This window comes from Cyprinodon variegatus, unplaced genomic scaffold (genome assembly GCF_000732505.1).
Source record: "Cyprinodon variegatus isolate N-32 unplaced genomic scaffold, C_variegatus-1.0 Scaffold606, whole genome shotgun sequence".
NCBI lineage: Eukaryota > Metazoa > Chordata > Actinopteri > Cyprinodontiformes > Cyprinodontidae > Cyprinodon > Cyprinodon variegatus.
Genome location: NW_015151059.1, coordinates 473,775 through 475,768, shown reverse-complemented (window position 1 = coordinate 475,768; position 1,994 = coordinate 473,775). Strand labels below are relative to the sequence as shown.

The window sequence follows — 1,994 nt, the reverse complement described above, 5'->3', positions numbered from 1 at the left end:
CAAAGTCCAATGGATTGATTTTAACTTTTTTTGGAATATTATCATGGCAGTTTGTTTTTTTTCAGACAGTACTTATTACATATTTTATTAAAGGGAAATTGATGTTGTAAAAGTTCAGTTTCGGTCAGAACCCACCAGCCAATGATACAAAACTCGAATGGAGGTAACTCTCCTATAAAGCCAATTGTTTACTTTTAAAATGACCTAAGGAGGATAGTTATGACCATTAAAACCTCAATAAAGTCCAATATCAGCAGAGCATTGTAGTGGGAAAAAAAGTATCCAACTATTTACTCCAGTTAAATAAACAGAGATCGATGGATTTCACTCAGTCGGCACTTTATTTTATCTTTGCAAAGAGAGAACAGTTCATCATACGGCCCTTACTGCACGGTAATCAGCCCTGTTCTGATCTGCGCAGCGTTCATTCCTCCTTACTAACAATCATGGAAAGCTGTCAGAGTCAAAACTAATTAGAGACACTTTGGTTAAACAGTAACATGTTAAGAATAAACTTTGAGAAAGAATCTGGCTTTTTATGGGAAGAAGTATGTCTGGTCTACAAACCCCCTCACTCAGGCATTGTGTGGCCTTGCAGGTGAAACAAGCTGAGTGAAAACTTTATAGTCAGTAAATAGCATAAAGCAGTATATGAAATAAGATAAATCTACATTTTCTGACCACAAGCATTCTATGATCATGCACAGAAAAATCAAAATCTCTTTCATTTTGACAGAATCCAAATAGTTTTGGTTCCATGCTGGAGCTGTCCTGGAGATGATCAAATACCATTGATGTTGAAGAAGGAAAAACTAGAACATTCTTAAAGGATGGAGATGAAGCAAATTATCAAAGGTTTGATATTCTGGTGTAAAAGAAAAAATATACCCTTCAGATGAAGTAAATGTAGAAGTTAACAGAGCTGATCTTCTCCCGACTAAATATGTGTGTACATACATTAACGGTACTACACAAGTTGAAAATAGAGAAACTTTTAAACAGTATTCTAATCAATTGAGCATGATGTTTAATGATGATGAGATAAAGTAAAGATATGTTGTACTAATGTCTTATTACATCTTCTCCTCAGGCCACTGCCAAGGAGACGGATACAGAGTGGGTTTTGGACTCTGCAGAGGAACCATCCTCCCGGCCCTCAGTCATTGAAACATTCTGTTATCATTTTCTGGAACAAATAAAGAAACACGTGACAGAAAGCAGCAGTATTTGTTGTGTATTCTGGCTTTCCTTTCATCCTTCAAGATATCAGCACTTTTAACCCATCCCATGCTGCTGCTACCTTACAGGTTCATGATGCTTATGAAAAATAGTTTATAATCAATTGATGGATAATCACCAAGTTGGTTAATTTATCAGAGAATATGAGTTTCCTCACAACAAAGAAACTTTACTATAAAAATATATTTTAAAAAAACAACAGGAAATTGAATATTATTCTTGCAAACATTTATGTATTCATGTTTCCGCTAAATAAAGATTAAATTTATTCAAATAAACAAGGTCTTATTTCTGGTACAATGGTTGTTAAGTGTTCATTAGGTTGATCAGAACAAACTGTCTCCCTCTGTTGGTTGATTGTTGCTAAAAGAACTCTGTAGCATCAAACTAAAGGATAAGTGGGGTTTGCAAACATGCTTTTTTCTTATCCATAAACCTGTAGAAGTTCTGGATAGAACAAATGGTATCCTAGATGATCCTTTCTGTACATCTCCTCACTGCAGTCTGGACCTATTTTAGGATGAGGTCAATCAGATCCACAAGCACAGGACAGATTAAATGAAGGTAGTTTAGAAGATTACCAGAAGCTCAGTGCCATCTCTGTTTATTATACAGCGCCAATTCACAACACAAGTCAACTCAAGACACTTTACAGAGAGAATCAGATTGGTTAAAGGTTTCTATCTAGGAAAACCATCTCATTGCATCACGTCATGGCTGTGAAGGACATGATCCTCCTGGATGAGCTTGTGGCA

General features: G+C 35.8%; 1 protein-coding gene across 1 annotated transcript in view; it reads left to right on the top strand.

The window, feature by feature from the left end:
- The window catches only part of fah (fumarylacetoacetate hydrolase (fumarylacetoacetase)), an 18,129-nt gene extending 16,655 nt beyond the window's left edge, over window positions 1-1,474 (top strand). Inside the window, exons 10-11 of the mRNA XM_015392786.1 lie at window positions 737-855; window positions 1,091-1,474. Coding sequence (XP_015248272.1) covers window positions 737-781 — 45 coding nt within the window. The 3' untranslated portion in view covers window positions 782-855; window positions 1,091-1,474. The remainder of the gene's footprint in view (window positions 1-736; window positions 856-1,090) is intronic.
- The last annotated feature ends 520 nt before the right edge of the window (window positions 1,475-1,994 follow it).